Source organism: Nomascus leucogenys, chromosome 2 (genome assembly GCF_006542625.1).
Source record: "Nomascus leucogenys isolate Asia chromosome 2, Asia_NLE_v1, whole genome shotgun sequence".
NCBI lineage: Eukaryota > Metazoa > Chordata > Mammalia > Primates > Hylobatidae > Nomascus > Nomascus leucogenys.
In genome coordinates, this window is record NC_044382.1 from 2,691,198 (window position 1) to 2,711,578 (window position 20,381).

At 44.7% G+C, this 20,381-nt stretch overlaps 2 protein-coding genes across 3 annotated transcripts in view; both read left to right on the forward strand.

Moving 5' to 3' along the window:
- The window catches only part of LOC105739319, a 61,049-nt gene extending 59,619 nt beyond the window's left edge, over positions 1 to 1,430 (forward strand). For both annotated transcript variants that reach the window (XM_030824848.1, XM_030824844.1), the window contains one exon: positions 1,311 to 1,430. The gene's annotated coding sequence lies outside the window, so the exon portion shown is untranslated. The remainder of the gene's footprint in view (positions 1 to 1,310) is intronic.
- Positions 1,431 to 4,679: 3,249 nt separating this feature from the next.
- On the forward strand, positions 4,680 to 14,144 carry THOC3 (THO complex 3). Its single transcript, XM_030824860.1, has 6 exons — positions 4,680 to 5,279; positions 5,979 to 6,135; positions 8,168 to 8,372; positions 12,103 to 12,264; positions 12,384 to 12,484; positions 13,538 to 14,144. Exons 1-6 carry the CDS (start codon positions 5,013 to 5,015, stop codon positions 13,699 to 13,701), a joined length of 1,056 nt encoding a protein of 351 aa, XP_030680720.1. The 5' UTR covers positions 4,680 to 5,012; the 3' UTR covers positions 13,702 to 14,144.
- The last annotated feature ends 6,237 nt before the right edge of the window (positions 14,145 to 20,381 follow it).

Below are 20,381 nucleotides of genomic sequence, written 5' to 3' on the forward strand. Positions count from 1 at the left end.
TGAGGTGCCAGTCAGGCTACCAGATGCAGGATTCTGAGGGCCATGCAGCGCGTTCTTGTCTGCGGTGCCACTTAAGCTCATTTGAGGGGACCCAGCCCTGCCCTCCATGTCCCCAGAAGACAACAGGGAGGGAGCTTCACCAATTCAACATGAGCAGCCACTGGGTTGATCATGAATCCCCCTGTTTCATGCCTCCTGGGAGAGGTGTGAGAGGGAGGGAGGCAGCCCCAGGCTTCTTGCCACACAAGCAGCCCACCCAGCCCAGCATTGCACACCTGCGAGCACTCGGTAGGTCCTGGCATCAAGAAGGGGAAAGGCCAGGATCCAAGACCCGCTGGGATGTGCCCAGTCCCAGGGACCCCCCGGCCTCCATGGAGCCCTCGGTGCCTGGGGTGGCCTCATGGCCGCATTTCTCAAGGTGAGTTTGGAGGCTTCTGTGTGTAGAGAGCACTGTTTTGGGCATCAGTGGTTCTGTGTCTGTGTCAGATGCCAACAAAAAAACCCTTGAAGACAAGTCAGGGCCATGCTCACTTAGGAGGAGTTGAGGGGCAGGATTCAGGGAGTCACTGTTTTAAATGTATTTTCCAATTTGAAATTAACATATATGAGTGTGTGTTTTTGTGTATTTTATATATATACACACTGTGTATATATACACACACACACACATACACACAGTCACACACACCCAGTTTTTTACTCTTTAAAACAGTGGTTTCCATAATCTTTTTATGCTGGAATGTATTTAAAGTGAGAAATGTATGTTTTAGCAAAGCATTAATGATTTTTTAAATGAAAATGCATAGACGGGTTGGTGGGGATGTTGGAAGGATCAAGTCTTATTGGGCGATAACAATGATGTGTTCCAGGAAGCGGCACACATTTAACGTGCAGCTCTTCTGTCTGGATGGCATGGAGGGTCTGGGTGGCGGGGCAGGTCACCACCCCGCCCTGTGTCATCAGACCTCCAGCTCCTCCCAGGGCCTGGGGGCATGGGGCTCTGCCTGTTGATCCTTGCTCTTTGTGTTTCAGTATCTGGAGGTCCAGTGCCCTGAAGGCGCCCATGTGCGTGCCTGGGCTCAGTGCCTCCTGCAGGACATTTATAGACACTCTGTGCACAGACAACTCCCTCAGCAGAGAGCAGCGCACAGGCCTCAGTGCCCTGTGGATGGACTCTGGGGAGGCCAGGGCCCCAAGGCCACCTTCCAGGGCCCGAGGAGCCCTCTGAGACCTGCACACCCACCCCAGGGAGTGCCTCCCTCCACCTCTGTGCCCCCCTAGTGACCGTGGAACCTCTGTCTGCGTTGCAGGTTCTTCCAGAAGGGCCGCCACCCTGTCGATTTCCCTCGTCCATTGAGCCTCTGGTGCGTGCGAGTTTTGGAGAACCCCCTTCCTCTGTATTTTCTTTTGACTTTCCTGGATGTATTTAAAAATACTCTTTAACCTGTTTAAGACACAAGGTGTGATTGTGTCAGCTTATATTTTATTGCTGAAGTAAATTTTCAAACATTTTATTAGTTTTTTTGGATCTTCGTCCACTCATTTTGGAGTTTTTGTAATTTCGATAGATGTTCTTTTATGCTTTGTGTTGTTTTCTTAATGACTTTTACCTTAGTTTTTAACAAATCCATAGTACAGTATTATACCCAAGTGAGTTAGAGAAAACGCCACACTTTGAGACGAATTAAGAGTCCTTGATTTAGGCCGGGCGCGGTGGCTCACGCTTGTAATCCCAGCACTTTGGGAGGCTGAGGCGGGCGGATCACGAGGTCAGGAGATCGAGACCACGGTGAAACCCTGTCTCTACTAAAAATACAAAAAATTAGCCGGGCGTGGTGGCGGGCGCCTGTAGTCCCAGCTACTCGGAGAGGCTGAGGCAGGAGAATGGCGTGAACCCGGGAGGCAGAGCTTGCAGTGAGCCGAGATCGCGCCACTGCACTCCAGTCTGGGTGACAGAGCGAGACTCCCTCTCAAAGAGTCCTTGATTTAAGCCGGTGGCCAAAGAGACGGCTAATGCTCAAAATTCTCTCGGCCCCGAGGAAGGGGCTTGATTAACTTTTATACCTTGGTTTAGGAAGGGGAGGGGAACTCAAATGCAATAATTCTACAGAAGTAAAAACGCAAGAATCAAAAAACCAAATGGTTACAGAGAGATAAACAATTTAAAAGACAAATGGTTACAAAAAAAGCAACGGAACCAGGTGCGGGGCTCTAAATCCTTCATTAGAGTTAGATATGGATGCTATGCCGGACACAGACTCAAGGCTTTATGTTGTTATCTCTTTGAGCAAAACCCTGGGAACTTCATACATTGTTTGTTCCAGTACCTGATCAGTTAATTGGGCTCCTTTGAAATGCTGAGGATCTGCTTACACAGGTTAACTCCTTGAGGAAGGAGGTTGGGTAAGGAGCCGTTAGTGTCTTGTAAATTAAGGGGTCAATTGGAGTTTGTCCGGCTTTCCCAGCTAAAGAGAGTCTTATTTACATGAGAAGCAAGGCTAGGTGATTAAAGAGACAAACAGGGAAAATTTAAAGTAGGGAGCTAGAGTAAAAACAAGGTTAGGCATTACAATCTCAAAAAAAAAATTTAAAAATATACATTACATACAAAAATACAAAACGAATGCAGAAATATAAAGAATCACATTTACATGATCTCAGATACTGAGAATCAGAGTGTAGATTTTAGAGTCAGTAACCTCTGAGTTCTAACCTTTGCTCTGTCACATGATAGTCATGTGACTTGGAACAGGACATTTTACCTCTTTCTACTTCAGTTTTTGTATCTTGGACAGGGACTTGTAAATCCTCAGTGTATGCAGCAAAAAAAAAAAAAAAAAAAAAAAAAAATATATATATATATATATATAGAAAATGTAGGAAAAATATCTAAAAATACATACATACATACATACATACATATATATATATATGAAGAAGATTCCTGAAAAAGAGGGGGTAAGGAAGAAAACTAGACACCAAATAGTTTCCTACTCCAAGATTTTAGAGACTTCACTGGTATTCTTGGAGTCTGAAAAGCTTTGTAGTTTCCAAGAATTTCTGGTTGCAATGGGGTAGGGAAAAGATTGGGGAAAGATAGGGACCTTATTTCCTACGGTCCTTCTGAGAGCCACATGCTTTATATGTGTACTCATTTAGTACCTAGGACCTTCTGACACTTCCTTATACGTTGCTGGTGGAAGTATAGATTATTAAACCTCTTCATAGGTGTTTTGGCAATATATATCCAAATAAAAAAGTGCAGATGTGCACAATGAAGGTTGTATAGGGATATTCACTGCAATTTTTTTCTAAAAGCAAATTCATGAAGGGATCAGTTGAATAAACTATTATATATTCATATAAAGATTGCAACCAGTAAGAAGAATGAGACGTCTGCATTTTCTGACAAGAAATGATTTCCTATACATATTTACCATAGAAAACAAGTTGTGTAAGGAATGCTACCTTTTTGGCAGTGGGTTGGGGGAGGTTATGCACACACCTATCTACTTCTCCAAGGTGCTTACTTACACTGTCTCTGGAAGGCCACACAAGAAATTTAACGTTTTCAGAAGAGAAGTTTGGGGACACAGGATGGAGGGAAACTTTTCAATCTATTCCCTTTTATACTTTTTATATTTGTTACCAAGTGCACGTGTTGTCTTTTAAAAATTGGGTTTTTAAACACATTTACCACTACTACTCACCATCAAAACCTTCCCCCATCCCTCAGCTCTTCTCCAGGGCCTTGACTGGCACTGGCAGCTCACCACCCCTTTTTTCTCCAGCAAGAAGCCACTGGTTTAAGGGAGATATGAGAGGTGGGGTGGATATGCAGGTGGACATTTACTTTTCACGCTATATCTTTTATTTTTATATTTACAATCATGTGCATGTAATACTGTTACAGGAAAAGGGTCCCAATCCAGACCCCAAGAGTGGGTTCTTGGATCTCAGTCAAGAAGGGATTCAGGGCGAGTCCGCAGTGCAAAGTGAAAGTAAGTTTGTTAAGAAAGTAAAGGGAATAAAAGAATGGCCACTCCATAGACAGAGCAGCCCCGAGGGCTGCTGGTTGCCCATTTTTATGGGTTTTCCTGATGATATGCTAAACAAATGGTGGATTATTCATGCCTCCCTTTTTTAGACCATATAGGGTAACTTCCTGACGTTGCCATGGCATTTACAAACTGTCCTGGCACTGGTGGGAGTGTAGCAGTGAGGATGACCAGAGGTCACTCTCGTCACTATTTTGGTTTTGGTGGGTTTTGGCCGGCTCCTTTACTGCAAGCTGTTTTATCATCAAGGTCTTTATGACCTGTATTTTGTGCTGACCTCCTATTTCATCCTGTGATTAGAATGCCTTAACAATCTGGGAATGCAGCCCAGTAGGTTTAAGCCTCATTTTACTCAGTTCCTATTTAAGATAGAGTTGCTCTGGTTCACACGCCTCTGCCATTACCTTTTAAAAACAAAAAATTCATTTTTATTTAAAAAAAAAAAAACCCTCCAGACCCCTTCTTAACACCTCTTCCCTCACTCCACACCCGCTAGCCCTTTTCATGGGACAAGCTCACCAACTGGTCCTTCGTCCAGCAAAAAGCTCAGGGCTTTCTGCTCTTAAGGGAGGGGACTAGGGATTAGGGAACAACCCCACAAGAAAGGTGATGAGTTAACTGTTTAGAAGGTTAGTGTTGGTTCTTTTATTCGATTAAACAGGGATACACATATATCTACCAAGGAATAGGTAAGGGAGAAATAAGAACACTAAAAAAACTCGGAATCGTTAAGTGTGAAGCATATTTGGAGTTAAAAGAAACAAATATTACTAAGTAAGCAGAGGCGGGCACGCGCTGCATACCGGGATTTGTAGTCCCTTCCGGGGCTGGGTACAGCGCGCCTGCGTAGAGGGGCCGTCGCTCTTCCCGGCGCATGCGTGCGGCAGCGGCGCCAGGACTGATTGCACCCTCGAGGCTGCTGCCGTATTGTGAGCTGGAAGCTGGGAGCTCGGCATGGCTGTCCCCGCTGCAGCCATGGGGCCCTCGGCGTTGGGCCAGAGCGGCCCCGGCTCGATGGCCCCGTGGTGCTCAGTGAGCAGCGGCCCGTCGCGCTACGTGCTTGGGATGCAGGAGCTGTTCCGGGGCCACAGCAAGACGCGCGAGTTCCTGGCGCACAGCGCCAAGGTGCACTCGGTGGCCTGGAGTTGCGACGGGCGTCGCCTAGCCTCGGGGTCCTTCGACAAGACGGCCAGCGTCTTCTTGCTGGAGAAGGACCGGTTGGTGAGCTGCCGGGGCTTGGCCCAGGCCAGGGAGAGGGGCCGTGGTGAAGTGAGGTGCGGTAGTGGGAGAGCGAATGGGGGCGAACGGAGCCCCAGGGGTGAAAGGAGAGTGGGCTTGAGGGAAAGGGAAAGGGAAAGGGGGAGTGTGGAGATGAGGAGGAAGTGGGGAGGTGGAGTGTGGGGTTGACGGGGTCGTGAGGGGTGAGGAGAGGAAGATGGGGGGCGTGTGGAGAGTGTGGAAGTAAGGAGGTTGGCGGTGGCGGGTGGAGGTTAGGAGAGAGTGGATGGGACGGGGCTGCGGTGGGAGCCTTACCCGTTTGGAGTCGAATGGTGTGCTGGTAAGAAGTGGCTAGGGGCTGTGGTGGTGGTGGTGGTGAGGAGGGCCCATTTGAAAGTCATAGGGCGTCCCGTGGGAATGAGCGGCCGGGTTAGGAACGTTGGTGGTAGAGTAAGGGTGAAAAACCAGGAAGGAGGAGGAAGCCAAGGAGGTCACAAAAGTAAGTGCATACGTGTGGAAGCTGAGAAAAACGGTTCAGAAGGACTGCAGAGAAGAAAAGGGAGAAAGGGCTTGGAAGAACTGGATTCTGAATTACCCAGATCTTTACTCGACCCAGCATACTTTGGTTTGAATAAGGTTATAAAGTTACATGCGCAGGCAGCTACATCTATGTGAAGTCACATCTGGATTCTGTTCTTTCAGGTCAAAGAAAACAATTATCGGGGACATGGGGATAGTGTGGACCAGCTTTGTTGGCATCCAAGTAATCCTGACCTATTTGTTACGGCATCCGGAGATAAAACCATTCGCATCTGGGATGTGAGGACTACAAAATGCATTGCCACTGTGAACACTAAAGGTGACTATTCAGAGAGAGGGCAACAGGAAGATAAGCTGTTTGAATTCATTCAACAACCATTTTCCGAATATCTTTTCTGTGCCTGGCACTCAGCTGTGTATGAGACATCCTGAGCTGAATAAGAGTTTCCAGCTCCAAGGACCTCCCCTGCGGGGAGAAGACATATATATATATACAAATAACATAGCAAGATATGGTTCATTTTATAATGGAGAGATCTGCAAGGTGGAAACCCAGAATAGAAATGAAAACAAAAGTCTGCCTAGGGGAGCCAGGGAAGGCCTCACCAAATTTGAGCAAACTTTTAGGGTAGCCATAGGAATTGAGTGGTCAGGGTGCAGTGGGTGGGGAATGGGGCATTTCCAGGAGGGAACAGCATGTGCAAAGGCATGGAGAATTTGGAAAATTCTGATGAGTTACAATGGTTGAAACTTGGATGGTCTTGGTGATCTGGGAGAAAGTTGTGCAGTACATTTATAGGCTCTGTTGTAAGTATTGAGGCCGGTATTGTGTGGGACTCTGAGTTTTCATTGATCATAAGATGTTCCATTAGGAAAGAAAGTTGGTAAATAACTGTGATACACCCAAAATTTTGAAATGCTTTCTGATACATTTTAAGATACAGTATAGATACTAAAATGTGAGAAAATATGCGTTTTAGAATGGAAAAAGTTGGTGAGATTTTTAATTGATGTGTTCAGTGTGGGCCACTGGACTTTGTTGACAAGACTTATCTCTGGAGGCAGAATGGCGTGGTTCTTCCCCAAGTATACAGCTGCTGATCCATGAGTGATTCAGGTGATGCATGGGTGAACATTAAAAACCAGTTTTGCAAATATTTTAATGTCTACTAGAAGAACTAGCTCATAGAATTTATTATTCAGTTGAAGCTAAATTTACTTTATTTTTATTTATTTTATTTTATTTTTATTTTTGAGACAGGGTCTTGCCCTGTTACCCAGGATGGAGTACAGTGGCACAATATTGGCTCCCTGCAGCCTCCACCTGGGCTCAAGCCATCCTCCCACCTCAACCTCCTGAGTAGCTGGGACTACAGGCACATGCCACCATGCCTGGCTAATTTTTTGTAGAGATGGGTTTTGCCATATTGCCCAGGCTGATCTTGAACTCCTGGACTCAAGTGATTTGCCTGCCTTGGCCTCCCAAAGTGCTGGGATTACAGGCTTGAGCCTCCACAGCTGGCTGCTAAATTTATTTAAGTAAATTTTTTTGAATCAATTTTAAGAAAAATATTGAATAAAGAAAAGTACAGTGTTTAATGGAGAGGACAAAAATTGTGATGTTGGCATGCGAATGGCTAGAGTTGAGAAATGCTGGTGTAAGAGAAAAGGGGGCTTTGGGGTCAAATCTGGGTTTAAAATCTTGGCTCGGCCGGGTGGGTGGCTCACACCTGTAATCCCAGCACTTTGGGAGGCCGAGGCGGGCGGATCACGAGGTCAGGAGATCGAAACCATCCTGGCTAACGGTGAAACCCCATCTCTACTAAAAATACAAAAAAATTAGCCTGGCATGGTGGCAGGTGCCTGTAGTCCCAGTTGCTTGGGAGGCTGAGGCGAGAGAATGGTGTGAACCCAGGAGGCGGAGCTTGCAGTGAGCCGAGATCGCGCCACTGCACTCCAGCCTGGGCAACAAACAGAGCAAGACTCCGTCTCAAAAAAAAAAAAAGAAAAAAACTTGGCCGTGTGACTTCATAGCTTTGACACTTTGGCTTGTCTTCTTATCTCCTATTTCCTTCATTTTATAGAAGGAAATCTATAAAATCTTATAGATTTTATAAATGGAGATAATAAAGTGTATGTTAGAGGAGTATTGTGAAGACCAAATAGGAAAATGTGTAGATGAATGTTCTGGACTCATTGTTGAATCATAAGTGGTAGCTCCCTTTCATTGTCTAGGACTTTAATGAGTAAGCCCTGAAGAAAGCTCTGGTCTTCTTTCTAGGATAGCACAATAAATTTGTGGAAGATTATGAGCAAACAGATTATCTTGCTAATTATGTTTGGGTTCCCAGGGGAGAACATTAATATCTGCTGGAGTCCTGATGGGCAGACCATCGCTGTAGGCAACAAGGATGATGTGGTGACCTTTATTGATGCCAAGACACACCGTTCCAAAGCAGAAGAGCAGTTCAAGTTCGAGGTCAACGAAATCTCCTGGAACAATGACAATAATATGTTCTTCCTGACAAATGGCAATGGTTGTATCAACATCCTCAGGTGAGGGGGTCTAGCTTAGGGGACTGTCATGTCTTTGTGCTGGGTGCTGTGTCAGATATGGAGATGAATTAGATGTGAGTCTATCCTGAAGGAGCTTAAAACACAAATAGTAAGAGAGAATCCTAACCTGTCTTAAGTACATTTGAGCTGTATATTTTATACACTTTATATTTTACTGAGTCCTTATAGAAATTCTAGGGGTTGATGGTTTGCTTCTCATTTGACAGATGAGGATCTGAGGGTGAGAGGTTACATCAGTAGTCAGCTAGTGTGTGCTAGAACTGGATGCACCTTGAATTATGGCTAATTCATACTCTCTTTTTTTTTTTTTGAGACAGAGTTTTGCTCTTGTTGCCGAGGCTGGAGTGCAATGGTGTGATTTCGGCTCACCGCAACTTCTGCCTCCTGGGTTCAAGCGATTCGCCTGCCTCGGCCTCCCAAGTAGCTGCAATTAGAGGCATGCGCCACCACACCCGGCTAATTTTGTATTTTTTGTAGTTTAGGGTTTCTCCATGTTGGTCAGGCTGGTCTCCAACTCCCGACCTCAGGTGATCCGCCCGCCTCGGCCACCCAAAGTGCTGGGATTACAGGCGTGAACCACCGTGCCCAACTGGCTAATTTGTACTCTTAGAAAGTTTCAACTTAAATATCACTTTCCCTTCAGGGAAGCTCTCCCGCTGCCCCAAGGTTAGAGGTAGGTTAGAGGCTTATTTTATATACTTTCTGTAGGAAGCACTTTTCTTTCTATATTGTAATTGCATGTTTATTTGCCCATGTCTCCTGTTAGACTGTGAATTCCGTGATGGTAGGGATGGTGTTTGCCTTGTTTAGTGTTGAATCCCTAATGTCTAGTCCTGTACCTGCTCCACATAGTAGGATCTTAGTAAATATTTGTTCTGTAAATGAATGAAACTGTGGAGCTGAAATTCAGGTCTGTTCAATTCTGTTAGGACCCAGCTACTCAGGAGGTTGAGGTGGGAGGATGGCTTGAGCCCAGGTGGAGGCTGCAGGGAGCCAATATTGTGCCACTGTACTCCATCCTGGGTAACAGGGCAAGACCCTGTCTCAAAAATAAAAATAAAATAACAATGAGTCTGATAGTGGATAGCCTTCCACTATCCCAGGTGAACAATGCAAGGCCAAGTGAGATAGGTTCTGTGAGTGGGAGGCCAGGAGTCTGCTGTGAAATTCCACGGAAAGAGCATATATACTATATGGGAGGTTGAAGGAGGGAGCTTGTGAGATTGATCTTGAAAGATGAGCAGAATTTTAAGAATAAGCAAAAGGGAACCACATAACTGACAAAGCAGGCATGAGTGAGCATGACTTATTTGGAGACTGGTTAGGTCAGGGTTGTTGGGGGAGTGGTGGCAGATAAGGGAAATAAGAGAGGGCATGATAATGGGAAGATGAAGTCTAATTTGGGACCAGATTATAAAAGGCCTTTATTTTATGCTTAGTATCTTGGGTTTTATTTTGTAGGCAATGGGGATTCTATAACTTTTGAAGAAAAACCTTTTTATTATAAAACACAGATATTGAAAACCACATAAAACAAATGTATAGCTTAATGAACACTTCTAGGTTTAACTCTTGTGCAACCCCGCCCAAGTTGAGAAGTAGTTCTTTCCAGCCATCCCAGAATTCCATCCAGGTGTTTTGTCCTAATTACAACTCCCTTCCACAAAAGCAAACACTATCCTGACTTTTATAGTGTTTCTTTGTAGTTTATCTACCACATGTGCAGCCCCTAGATACCCTAGTTTTGCTCATTAAAAAAAAAATTGATATGTCTTTTGTATCTCTTAAATTACTCAAAAGAAACTTCCTAAAACGTAGCTGTTGAAAAACCAGACTGTTAACCTGTGGAGATTATCCCAGTTTGGGTTTTGCTGATTCCATATGCTGTTTATGTGTTGGACTGTTGTATAAAGAGATGCTGCTTCTCATCTGCGATTTGGTTACCCAGTAGTGCAGTTCATCTAGGGAAGGCAGGATAAAATTTTGATTCTCTCTGTTTGTCAGATAATGATTTTGTTTCCTGCTACGTCCAAAGATGACCAGTTAGGTGTTTTTTGTTTTTTTTTTTTTTAAGAATCATTATGGGCTGATGTTTTTAAACATAGTTGATGTGTTTCCATCTCTTGTAATTGTTATGCCTGTTGAAGCTCAAATTATCCCATCTTTGGCCAATGAGAACCTCTTCAAGTTGGTTCCTGAGACCTTTTTTGACATAATCCCATCGTCTTCTGTTTTTTTGCTCTCTGGTTTGATAAGATGTTCCAAGTTCATCTTGTGCATTTCTTGCCCCAGACCTTTAATCAGAAAATTCTCCAAGAAGCCTTAACATTCTGGCTGGGTGCGGTGGCTCTCGCCTGTAATCCCAGCACTTTGGCAGTTTGGGAGGCCGAGGCGAGTGGATCACTTGAGGCCTGGCAATCATAGAGAAACCCCGTCTCTACTCAAAATACAAAAATTAGCTGGGCATGGTGATGCAGGTGCGTATTCCCAGCTGCTTGGGAGACTGATGCAGGAGAATTGCTTGAACCCGGGAGGTGGAGGTTGTAGTAAGTTTAGATTGCACCACTGCGCTCCAGCATCCTGGGCGACTGAGTGAGATTCCACCTCAAAAAAAAAAAAAAAAAAAAAAGGAGCCTTACATTCTTTTACTGAGAAATGATACTGAAGTTAGGAATGTTCATTACCGCTGGGTTGGCCTAGGAATTACGTGTGTGTGTGTATATATATATATATTTAAAGGTAAAATACCTTATGAATTCACATGGATAACTTCCAATCAAAATTGAGGACTCCAGGGATTTTACTAAACCTCTTCTATATTACAAATATATTTATTTCCTTCCAAATTGAGTATTCTGGTTCTCAAGGGCACAGGGGATCATAGAATTAGAATATCTGATGGTTACTTATTACCTATATCCCATGGTAAACATATCGATGTCTCAGAATAACAGTATTACTGCCGCTACCACCAGTGTGATGACTTGAAACAAAAAATGTTTTTGCTTTTTGCATATGCTCTTTCCATTCTTCCCCATTAAAAAAATAGTACTATATATTATAAGCATGTGCAGATGTTACATATTATACCCTCTCTTTAAACCATGTATAGTTTTTGCAAGAAACTGTATATTCAGTGTTCAGCACCAGGCCTTATAAGTCTCTAGTCTTTTTTTTTATTGAAGCTCATTCTCTAGTTAAGATTCCTCGGGAAGTGTTCATGGGAACATTATTCCTGGAGTTTTTATTACAACTTATTTATGTACTTATAAAACTTACAGATTTTATAAAACATTATTGTACTTATTGTTTGTATCATTATATTTGAAATTCTGTTTTGCTGGATGTAAAAATCCTTGACTCATTTTCTTGCTTGTGTATCTTTCTTAAATACGGTACTCCATTTTCTTTTGGCATCAAGTGTTGCTGTCAGAAAGCCTGATAATCTAATTTTCTTTTTCTTTAAAGTCCACTAATTTTACTAGTCTCTGTCTCGATGTTGGTAGCTTTGGTTCTGTAGTCTCAGGTATGTGTCGTGCTTTTTAAATAATGTAGTTCAAAATCTTTTTTTATTTCAGGAATGTTATCTTGAATGACAGTTCTTGGTGGTGGTCCATTATCTATGCTTTTCTTCTTCATTGTCTCCTATTATTGTTTTAGCACCACAGTCCTCTTCTGCAGTTTGATCGCTGTCTGTCTTTTTTCTCAGCTACCCAGAACTGAAGCCTGTGCAGTCCATCAACGCCCATCCTTCCAACTGCATCTGTATCAAATTTGACCCCATGGGGAAGTACTTTGCCACAGGAAGTGCAGATGCTTTGGTCAGCCTCTGGGATGTGGATGAGTTAGTGTGTGTTCGGTGCTTTTCCAGGTAAGTGACTCTATCAGCACTTTCCTTGTTGGGTGCATTAATTTTACTTCATCGTGAGTGACATTGTTCCCTCCTCTTACTTGGTAATTCTCGTCTCTTCTGTCCACTCTGTATCATAGGCTGGATTGGCCTGTAAGGACCCTCAGTTTCAGCCATGATGGGAAAATGCTGGCGTCAGCATCAGAAGATCATTTTATTGACATTGCTGAAGTGGAGACAGGTAACTTCATGAGAATCTACCGTCTTTCACCTTTGGCAGTCAGGACTTCTCTAGTGATCTCATCTCTGCACGTGACTACTTAACCAGCATGATCATGAATGAATTTGTCTCCTTTAGACAAGGGTGTTTCTGTTTTGACTGTCACTGCCAGGTGGTGAGGAAGCAAAGAGTTCAGAAATAAAACAGGCAGTTCTGAGGAAAGTGATTTAGAAAAATATGACAGCAGCCGGGAGGCCGGAACTGTGAAGCTGTTTGGGCTTCCTAATGATTCTTGAGAGGAGGTTGTAGGGAGAGGATGCCCTGTCGGAGGTTTTCCTTCATGTGGTTAGTTTGGTCTGTTCTCTAGGAGTTAGTGGGCACCCTAAATATTTAAACTTCAAACTACAGAGTAGGAGGAAGAAAAAAGCATCACTTGGGGTCCCACTATCTAAATACCACCTGTTTTAAATGTTGTGATATATTTCTCTTTATCTTTTGCCTGTATATGAACTTGAAAAAATATTTTTTAAAATTTAAGGAATTATAAAGTTTTCCTTTAAAAACAACAGAAGCTGGAAATAGAAAAATGGGAGGACAGTATTCATTTTACAAAAGAATTTCCTCAGATTTGTTTTTTAATGTTGCTTTATTGTTTTTGGAAATCTGTGACACTCTGCGTAAAAAGATTAAAACTATATAGAAAACTTCGAAGAGGAAAGTAAAGAACTTGAAATTCCACTATGTAAAGAATGCCCATTAGTCACGTTGTGGTGAACGTTGTCCAGCATCCAGCCATGCAGATCCTTCATGTAACTGCATGTCCCTGTGACGCAGAGACACTTTGCTGCTCAGTGACCTGCTCATGAGTTAACCCACCTGTGCTCAGAACCTGTTCTGTCCCCCGCTGGCTTGTGGGCTCTCTGTGCCTGGGGGTTCTCTGTAAAATGAGTTAATAGTTGTATCTATCTCATGGGATTAGTAGGTGGATTAAACGAGTTAATACAGGTAAGTACTTAATGAATGTGTCCTTCGTTTTGAACGTATTGATTGGTTTCTCTCTATTGTTTTCTATAGGGGACAAACTATGGGAGGTACAGTGTGAGTCTCCGACCTTCACAGTGGCGTGGCACCCCAAAAGGCCTCTGCTGGCATTTGCCTGTGATGACAAAGACGGCAAATATGACAGCAGCCGGGAGGCCGGAACTGTGAAGCTGTTTGGGCTTCCTAATGATTCTTGAGAGGAGGTTGTAGGGAGAGGAGGCCCCGGCGGAGGTTTTCCTTCATGTGGTTAGTTTGGTCTGTTCTCTCGGAGTTAGTGGGCACCCTAAATATTTGTAAGTTGGTATAAATTGTAAACGTCTCGGTCAGGCCGCCCATTTTGTTCTTTTGCTTTGTCTGTGTATTAGCTCTTTCCATTCTTTGCCCCCAGCATGAGTTAACTCGTGTGGACTCTGCAGTGCGAGTAGTGACCCCAGCATACCTTGTCCTCTGGACCTCCTGTCTTCTCTGCTTCTGGGTACACGGTAGACTTTGTGGCATTTGATACAACTTGGACAATACCTAGTTTGGAGGGGAGGGGAATGGAAGGGCGTGGAAGTTTTTTAAAATAATTTTAAAAAATATACATATATATAATTTTGAGAATTGAGCATTTAATAAACTGACTTTTGTTATTATGGAACTTCTAAGACTTTTAAAATTATTATGTCCTTGAATTGCAGTTTTGTTTTTTTTTTTTAATTTCAGAAAGAATTTAAATGTTATAATCTGTCATTTAATGTCCCAACCAAGAAGCCTCTGAAATGTAGGGACAAAGCTAATTGAATGCCTGAACTGAAATTTTGGCTCTGAGCTTCCTGGTGGCAAAGTGAAGAGGGGAGTAAGTCAGTTAGCTTTCTTATTGAAAAGAAAAACACTTATTGGTTCCTCATGGAAAGCAAAGCTTTATTAGTTCTTCCCTCTAAAAAAACGGGCTTATGTTTGGGGGGTTGTTACCTAAGAGCAGTAGTTTTTCATTATATTGTAATTTTCTTTGGTGTTAAAGCAAATATTGAGGCGTATAGAAATAGTGTTGGTAGAAAATTTTGGAAAAAGATAAGCAAAAAGAAAAATTACATTCCTAGCACCAAGAGGTAACTGCTATTAGAATTTTGATATATATCCTTCCAGAAGTTTTCTCGTGTCCATGTTTATGTATAAAAACATGTTTATCTTCATACATGAAGGGTAGACAAACCAAGTATGGCAAGATAAGTTAGGCAAGGTGCACAGCACCATGTTGGGGAGTATTATAAACACTCAACAAGTCTTAATAGACATTTGTAGTTACTGGGCATTCACTACATGCCTGCTACTATAAGGAACACTTTTATCAGCTGTTACTCCGTGTTTGCAGCAGCCTTCTGAGGTGGGTGTTATCACCATTGTACTACCTCAGGGAGTTTAAGTAACTCAGTGTTACTCATCAAGTGACTGTATTCAGATCTAGGTTTGTTTAAAGGCCCATGTGCCTTTGCTTGCAATGGGCTACTCTGTTTCTGCAAGTATTGCCATTCCCCCTTCACAGGTGAATAAACCATGGCCATGAGAAGTCAACTGTTGGCCCATATTAGTGAGTGATGTGTTGAGCAGGTGCAGTAGTGTGCACAGTAGTGTTTGCAGTAGCGTTTCTCACCTTCCCTGATGAAGGGTCTTTTCAGTTGCAAACCAACTTGCCACCTCAGCAGCAGAAGTTGAGTGTTGTTCGTGTCACTGTGAGTAAATTTTGATGCATTATTTCTTATTTTTGCAACCATCTGTCATTCCTGTGGTCTCTGCCATGTTTATATATTCCCTCTAGAACTGGTACCAGATGCTGAGGGTTTGGGCTACATCTTAATATTTGATTGATTCCCTCTTCCATCCTTGTGGATTTTTTTCTCCTCTGGGTTTATGTAAATTAGTGATCCACACGACCTGTCACTTAAACAAGATGAAACTTTGCATTTAATTGGTGGGACACTTGTAGCAACAGGAAAACACACATCCATGAGCAAAGAGTCCCAGTGTGTGTGAGTTTTTGCAGACTGTCAAGGTCTTGATGACACCATCTCTGTGCCTTGGCTTTGAAGGACTGGAGGAGTTCAAAGGTGGGTCCATCCTGGGGAAATGACATGTGTCTCAGACCCGGGGCCCCTTTGGTTTGAGTGCATTTTCTAGTTCTGCAGAGCTGGAAGGATGCCATTCAGAGTCACAGCTGGCCATTTATTATTTGGTCTGTCGAGGCATTTTCTGCAGTTGCTACTACACACATCAGCAAGTCAGGAGTGAGTGGGGAGGTCAGCTATGAGCTAGATTTTAGTTGGCAGGGAGAGTCTAGGATTTGCTCCACTTGTTCACACACACACTTACTCATCATGTGCCCAAACGGACTGCAGTATCAGCATGCCAATGACCCACTGTTGTGTTGGCTGGAATGACAAGTCAGACTGATAGGTAGTGAAGTTTGTAGTATCATCTCTTTTGCTGAGATCCTGGTATTTGGATGGCGTGAGATCCAGAGTAGGATGAGCCATGCCACATGGGAAGCTTGTGAAGTGTATGTGCCATGTTGTTCCCCACACCTTAACCTGTGTGGGTGGGAGGCTGACCAGCTAGAGTCCTGGGAGAGGATCCTGTGTGGGGATGGGAGGCTGGTGCAGGGAGTCCTTGCCAGAGGCAGGTGGATCCAAGGAAGGGGCTAAGCCTAGAGCAGGCTCCTAGGAGGTCTTGCAGGGGTGGGGGGTGTAGGGGCTGGGGGAGGGAAGACAGAATCTGGTTGGGGTGCGATGTGATGTGTGGGTTGGCGCAGTTTAGAGTGGCCGGGAGTAGGGTAGAAATGTCCTTGAGCCCTTCCTTTCCTGTTTGAAAGATGCATCTACTCCCAAGGGTTTCAGTTACACAAAGGACCATGAAATGTCTTCCTGCTTTGGAAGGAAAAAAGCCCATAGACAGATGTAAAAGAAAAGTCCTCTCTTCAGGAAGAGAGTAGAGGTTGAATAGAGTGTGTTGCGGACTCAGAGATACCTAGATGTAGGTGAGGTGTTACATTCTTTTCTCTCTCTGACACTGTGGTGCAGTGGAAATAACACTGGCTTCATAACTTGGGCAGAATCAGATTTGAATCTGGCTCCAGCAGTGATTTATCTGAACCCACTTTGCTCATCCATTAAGTGGGGATAATGAATCCCCTTCTCCTTGGGTTGTTAGGAAGATTAAACAAGATACAGTCTCTAAAGTGTCTAGCACAGCACCTGGCACAAGGGAGGTGCTTAATAAGCCTTCCCCTTGCTTGAGGTGGAGCAGCTCCTAGCGAGAGCGTAGAGACCTGTCACTGGTCTGTCATCCTTCTCAGCTCCAGTGCCGCCACCAAGCGAGCCACGTTCATCATTCCAGAGTGAGTGCTGTGAAGGGAGGATATGGATCCATCACACCCCGGGTGCAGTGGGAGGTTCAGAGGAGAAATATGAGATCTGCTTTCTGTTTGCAGTCTGTTTGGGCGCATGATGGATAAGTGTGTGTGTGTGAACAAGTGGAGCATAACTCAGATTGCACAGCAACGGGTGAAGGAGGAGGAGGGCAAAGCTCCTGTTAGCTGAGGCTGCTGGGAAAGGGTCGCATGGGGAGGGGGTGGCCTCAGTGCAGGCCTTGGGTAGAGCAGAGGTGAGTGCAGGACAGGGGACAGGTGGGGGGTGGTGCTGCAGCTTGGAGCCACCCAAGGTGTGGCCATCAGTGTCCTGGACGTGAAGATGGTCAGGGGCAGTAGGAGATGGCGCTGGAGGGAAGAGGGAGGGAGGGGTGTCTGGTTCTGGGTGGTTTCAGTTTGAACTGGCTGGTAGTGTGGCTGGGTGAGTAGGTAAGAGACGGATATACCTGGGTTCAGATCCTTTCCTGCCATTGCTAACGGAGACTTTAGCCAAATTACTTCACCTTCATGATTTTGCTTGTCTTTAAGATGTGCCTGATGGTCATGTGACTCAGGAGGGTTAAATGAGTGGCTGTGTGTAAATGCCTGGCACACTGTGGGTGTGCAGTCAACAGCAGCTCTTGTTATGTAGGTGCTAATACCATATGTGTGTGCTGTATAACCTCCCTATCTTAGGAAGGGGCTTTCAGTGTCCCCTGGGCTCATCTCATTGTCTAAAAGGGAGGGATATAGGGTTGTAAAGAAGATATTGTAGCCTTGAAAAGGGGATGGGATTTGGAGAAAATGAATATTTGACAATTATTTTTTATTACCCATTTGTAGAGCTAAGGCCATTTAACTTTCAGGAACACTAAACTGGAAACTATTCAGCCAATATTTATACAGATTTACTAACAGTTTACATGTTTGGGATGGTTAGTGATGCAGAGCCATAAGTTGTTGAATTTTAAGACATCCGGCAAGAGGCATAAATCGTTGAATTTTAAGACATCTAGCATCTCATTCTTACAACTTACAAGAAGCAGACCTGCGTGTGAAAACATGCCCACCTGACCAGCAGTGTCAGTGACAGAGTCACCGGGTACAACTTGCCCGCTGTCAGGGACCACTGGGACACCATGGATCTACCAAGAACAAGTTGATAAATTTACATTTCCTGTTACCTTCCTGATACGGTTACTAGAATACAGGTCAGGGAATGGTGCAGATGCAGCAAGGAATCTGTCCAGTCATCTCAGGATGTCCTTGAGGACCAAAGGAAATCTGGGCTGGCACAGGTTGATTTGTAGCTGGTCGTCAACTGTACCCCGAAGGGGGATTACAGTCAGCTTCCAGAATAACTGCTCTCCTGAAGTATCATGGTCGAGTTCAGGTTGAGGGTGATCAGGCCTGTGATTGTTTATTGAACGTTTATGATGGGCTGTGTCTCCTCCAAAATGACGGCCAAAGTGCTTTGCTCAACACATAGGAGGCCCTCTCACGCTCTGTTGGGTTGAGCACACATTGAACTCATCTGGCTAGGACTGTACAAGGGAGAGGGATAAACCAGACCACTGTACCTTGGACCTACTGTACAGGTAAAAACTGGTTCAAGGAGGTTAGAGAACTTGTCCAAGGTCAAACGGTCTGTATATGAGTTTGAAGCCCATGTTCCTTTCATCCCAGCTGTTTTAAGTTTAGCCTAGTCTAGATGTGGCTTAACAATAACACAGATGTAAAGGCTTAGGGTCTTAAGAGTTTGACCATCAACATGGGATTCACCTGGTTCTTTGTGGGAAAGATGTCACACTGCTGATGGGCAGAAGCCAGGGGACAGAGAAGCTTTAGCTTGGAGACCTGGAAACAACACATTCAGGGGAAGAGCGTTCATTTATTCAGCCAGTCACTCAACCTCTCTCCTGTGCCAGGCCTGACTGGAGCACTGAGGGTACAGAGGTGAAGGTCCCACAGCCTGGTGTGCAGACGGTGACGATTCATGTGAGTGGTTTCATTAAAGAGCAAGACAGATCCCACCTCTCCCTTGCCTAGAACACTCCATTGGCTCTCGCTGCACCTTCCTCAGATCTGATCTTCCCAGGCTGCTTTCTCAACATTTAGGTCTTAATTTATAAGCAGTCCTCTCTAACCTGAATTTTAATGTAGCCTCCCTTTGCCCCATTGCTGGATCTCTTCCCACCGACTTTAATTTTATTCAGCGTGCTTATCATCGGAAGCTACTCATGTTTGCTTCCTTTGTGGCTGTCTCCCCAGGTAAACTGCCAAATGTCCTGGCAATTTTGCCTGACATATTCATTGCCGTACCCCACATCTCCAGCACTGTGCCCGGTAGTACTCAGCAGGTGTTCAATAAATAGCCATTAAGTAAATGAATGCACGTGAAAGGAGTTACCAATCTGGGCAGAATGACAAGCAGGCTGTTAGTCCTTACTTGGTGGGGATGTGGGAGGGGAGAAGGCAAGAAGGTGGGATCTCAGAGTGGTAGGTGCTGTAATCCCCAGTTCACAGGGTGGGAAGCAGGTTGTGTTTCCTTGTTCCAGTGACTCAGCTGTGAGGCAGAGAAGCAGGATCTATACATTTGTTTGCAGCTTCAAAGCCCAGGTCTTCCAGGAAGTCAGTTTTTCCTGATCCTGGCTATATACTGGAACCACCTGATGTTCAGTCTCCATGCCAAGCAAGCTCCCCAGGGGATTCTAACAGGATGGAGAACCACCACCCTAGGCCCTGGTGCTTCTCTGGTCTGTGGAAAGGTGAGTGTTGTCACAGAAATGGCACAACAGTGCCTGGGAGTGGAGGGAGAAGGCTTCCTGAAGAAGGCACTGGGGTTTGTCTTAGAAGGGTGGGTAGGAATCTGCGGGGCAGCTCTTGGAGAAGGTTTGAGGCAGAGGGGCTAGTGTCTGCAAAGGCGTGGAGATGTGAACCATCCTGGTCTGGTGTGGACAAGGAGCAGGGCAGCGGGGGAGGCAGAGTGAGGATGGACTCCTTGAACAGTCTTGCACTGAGGAGAGTGTTGACTGACGCATTTGGACTCTTCTACCTTGTCTGTCATGGTTTAACGCATGTCTTTTCTGGATGTGGTTTCTTTTTTTTGTTGTTGTTGTTTTGTTTTTTTGAGACTGAGTCTTGCCCTGTCACCCAGGCTGGAGTGCAGTGGCACGATCTTGACTCACTGCACCCTCCACCTCCTGGGTTCAAGCGATTCTCCTGCCTCAGCCCCCCGAGTAGCTGGGACCACAGGTGTGTGCCACTACACCCGGCTAATTTGTGTATTTTTTAGTAGAGACGAGGTTTCAGCATGTTGGCCAGGCTGGTCTCGAACTCCTGACCTCAGATGATCTGCCTGCCTTGGCCTCCCACGTGCTGGGATTACAGGCGTGAGCCACTGCGCCCAGCAGGATGTGGTTTCTTGAGGATCCTTTCAGGGCTTTGGCCTCTCCCAGCTCCTATCCCACTAGTATTAGGGTCACAGAGGAGGAG

What these genes read in the sequence shown, in the direction of transcription:
- THOC3 (XM_030824860.1), top strand. Translation starts at nt 5,013, where the DNA reads ATGGCTGTCCCCGCTGCAGCCATGGGGCCCTCGGCGTTGGGCCAGAGC. An exon ending in TGCCACTGTGAACACTAAAG is followed by an intron (nt 6,136 to 8,167) that starts GTGACTATTCAG and finishes TTGGGTTCCCAG; the next exon opens with GGGAGAACATTAATATCTGC. An exon ending in CATTGCTGAAGTGGAGACAG is followed by an intron (nt 12,485 to 13,537) that starts GTAACTTCATGA and finishes TGTTTTCTATAG; the next exon opens with GGGACAAACTATGGGAGGTA.